At 36.5% G+C, this 3,649-nt stretch overlaps 1 protein-coding gene across 1 annotated transcript; it reads right to left on the bottom strand.

The window, feature by feature from the left end:
• Positions 1–1,570, bottom strand: LOC120206065. The gene is made up of 2 exons (XM_039205816.1): positions 958–1,570; positions 1–458 (listed from the first exon to the last, which is right to left on the bottom strand). Exons 1-2 carry the CDS (start codon positions 1,559–1,561, stop codon positions 52–54), a joined length of 1,011 nt encoding a protein of 336 aa, XP_039061747.1. The 5' UTR covers positions 1,562–1,570; the 3' UTR covers positions 1–51.
• Between the last annotated feature and the right edge of the window lie 2,079 nt (positions 1,571–3,649).

Genomic DNA, 3,649 nt, shown 5'->3' with positions numbered 1-3,649 from the left:
AAAAAACAATATTTAAATTTTAAACTACAGTTAATTAATGATAATCAGTGGCTAACATCCACGGTTAACCATCTCTGTGTACTGATTAAGCGACTCTTGTCTCTGCAATCTCATCTCCTCGTTGAATTTCTTTATGAACGCTTCCACTCGACGGTTCAACTCATCCTGACTCAGCGACGGCTCTTTCCTCAGCTTCACCGCCGAAGCCGGAGATGGAGAACTCGCTTTTTCAGTTGGTGGCTGGTAATTGGTCCGGTCCCTGAACGTCTCTGATTTCTTCATCGCCGCCGTCGAATCGGACAACAACTCGACATTGATATCACGGCCGTGATTCTCCCACGTTTCCGATTTCTTCAAATGCCTCGTCAACGGCATTGCTTTCCCTTCCGTTATCATCTTCCACGTGTTCTCCAGCGTCTCGTGGCGTTTGGGTTTCGCCACCCTCAATGCTCGGCCACCTGCATTAAGCCACAGTTGATTGATTGATTAATTAAATCATTACTCTTAGCCTTCTTAATCACGCGATTTAGATATTTTAGTTTCTTAATCATATCCTTAAAAAGGACTATTTTGAACTTTATTCAGTGGCGCGTTGTCAAGTAGACGCCATCTTTGAACGGACTTGAAAAAAATTGAAGGTTTATTTATAATTCTAATCCCTCTGCTATTCTGAAATATAAACTTTTAACACTCTACATCAAGTAGAGGGATCTAAAATAAGAATTATATCAATTAAAACGACACAGTTTAAGTCTGAAAAATTATAGAACATGCAACACGTGTGGAAAAAGAACTGAATCGCCGCCGGTGCGGCTCCGTCGAGTGGACCAAAAAGCTTTCAAAAGATTTTTGAAGTTCAAAACAGATATATACAAAAATCTCACCGAGTAACCGTTAACAAATTTTAAATTAAAATATATGTAAAAAATCGATAGGAAATAAATCTGCTAAATATACCTTCAGGACTGGCTTTGACAGGTTTCCGGTGACCGAATCTAGAGGAAGCCGGTGGTTTCTCCACATGAAACAGAACATCAGATTGAATATCCGACGAATCCGTTCTCCTCAAAGGAACCCACTCCGATTTCGAGATAGCAAACTCGTCACCTCCTCCATCTCTATCATCAACAACCGCTACATTGGTCTCCGCCTCAAAAACCGTCGTTTCCACCTCTTGTACTCTCTCCTTCAGCTGGTACGCGACCGGTTTCACTACCCCGAAATCCAAGCCGCTCTTCATCTCGTACTCCACCGATGGCCGTTGATCCACAGAGATCTTCGATCTCGGCTGCTGCTGCATCTGCTCGGTCCGTTCGCTCTCGCCTTTGTTTTGATCAAACCGCGAAGATGCTGCAATTGTGATTATGATTCCGTTGATGATGACGTAAAGATACGGCGGCTTGAGCCAAGAACGGAACGTGCTCCACAATAACGGAGCTTGAGAAACGGAGAAATCCAAAACCAATGGAACAGAAACTTTAAGCCCTAAAGCTATGGTCAGTACACCAATGGAAATGAACAGTACCTTTAACGATAACATCCAAGTGCTCGCGGACGCCATTTTTGGATGCTTCTTTGTGCTGATAACGGTTGGGGGTGGGAGGTGACTGGAAATATATAGAGAAGGACAGTAGGGACTCTGTTTCTGATTGTATCTTGGCCGTTAGATTTTAAATTATATGAATGGACGGTAAAAAATTGATTTCAGGGGTTAAAATGAAGCTTTCTTTGTTGCTGTTTAAGTGGACACGAAAACAACCGATCCTTCAAGAACTTTACCATCATAAATATGTTTTATTTTAATTAAGTTATTTTTCAAATCAATCACATCACCGATCTTATATTTACACCATCTTGTTAATTAATGTTTTTCTCATTGATTTATATTATTAAGTTTAATTTTTTACCACCGATCTTAATCCACAAAATTAAAATTTAAAATGTTTTTAATAATACTAATTTTGCATCATTCAATCCATTATTTTTATTTTGATTAATCAAACGTTACATAAGCTTTATGTGTAAAAGGAATCATCCCATATATCTTGAACATAAGCTTCAATTTATAGTGTTAAAAGGTTGAAGATAGATATTATATTATAATGTTGGCAGTGGTTGGACGTTAGCTGTGTGGGGATTATTTGGTAGTGATTTTTTTATTCAAAAGAATGTAGGGACCATAAAAGTAATAATAGAAGGCAGAGGGTTCAAATGCCAAGAAATGTAATGTACCTTTTCAGGACTGGAAATGAATTAATCTTTCTAGAGAATGTACTGTAAAGATCAAAATGAGTTGCTCATTTCAGGAATTTGGCTGGCAGTAAGGAAATGTTTTGATACTTTTGAATATTTTAAAAAAGAGGCGGAATATATATAGTAATTGTTTTTCCCAACGGTCGTATAATTGACCGTTACTCACGCAAGTTGTTGCGACATCCTGAGGCGCCGATCCTGTGTTAGGGTTGAGTAATGAAATCGAAAAAATTGAAAATTCGAAATGAATAGAATAAAGTGGTTCGATATGACATTATACGGTTTGATTTTCGTTCAGTTTAAAGTCTTAATTATTTTGATTCAGTTTGATTCGAGTTTTTCATATGAAACTCATTTATTCCATATTAAATCGAATAGGCAATTTTTTTTAAAAAATTTATAGTTTCAATTGATTTTTTTATTAAAAAACTGAAAAACCGAACCGAATCGAACCGAAAAACTTGAACCGTTAAAAAAATCGAATCGAACCGAAAAAATCGGTTTCGGTTTTTTTAAATTTTTAACAATTCGATTTCGGTTTCTGTTTAAATTTTGAAAAACTGTTTATTTCGATTCGGTTCAATTTTTAATAAAAAACTGAATTGAATCGAACCGAATACACCCCTACATGTGGGTGCGGAGCGGAGGGATTGCCTACGACCTTTTGGTTCATGTGCCCTACAGCTTTTGTGGGTGCACGACTGACCGACCACTCCCTTTCTTCTCATCCTCTCTACTACAACACTGAAATAATTCAACCGAAAATTTGGTGTAATGGTAAATTTTTAGGCTCTCAATCTTATTACTTAGGGTAAACTATATTAATAATTACCGAATTTTTATAGTACTTTTACTTCATTCATAGAAAATCTTTATTGAAATTAAAAAAAAATTAGTTGACCCTTATTTCCATATGTAATGGGTAAGGGGGAGATAGGATAGTAGGTTGGTCCCAACGCCAGGTTGATAGCAGCTTCCGTGGAAGACCTCCAAATTATAAATTGCCTACCGTGGGACTCAATCCCACGACCTCGAGGTTAAGAACCTTGTGCTTTACCAACTGAGATGGATAGACAACTCCTTTTATTGAAATTATGATGGTTAAAAAACTTTTCATTTCGATCATTAGATTGTTAAATTATTATCGACAGTTGATATGGCACGCTAAAAGCCCTAAAAATATGTCAACCCCTGCTATTATTTTCTTCATTCTTTCTGTCGTCATTAAATGATTTTTTTGATAAAAAAGATCATTGAACTACTCGTTTTCTTGTTCTCTCTCTTTCATTTGATTCAAACTCATCGAAAAACTTTTTATTCTTCTCAAATATAAATCGAAACTAAAAGCTAAAACTTTTCAATCTACCATTTTCATTCGATACATTAATTTATAATT

This window comes from Hibiscus syriacus, unplaced genomic scaffold, assembly GCF_006381635.1.
Source record: "Hibiscus syriacus cultivar Baekdansim isolate YM2019G1 unplaced genomic scaffold, ASM638163v2 tig00013285_pilon, whole genome shotgun sequence".
In the NCBI taxonomy this organism is placed as follows: Eukaryota; Viridiplantae; Streptophyta; class Magnoliopsida; order Malvales; family Malvaceae; genus Hibiscus; species Hibiscus syriacus.
The sequence above is the reverse complement of the archived record's forward strand: the minus strand, read 5'-3'. Positions and strand labels throughout refer to the sequence as shown.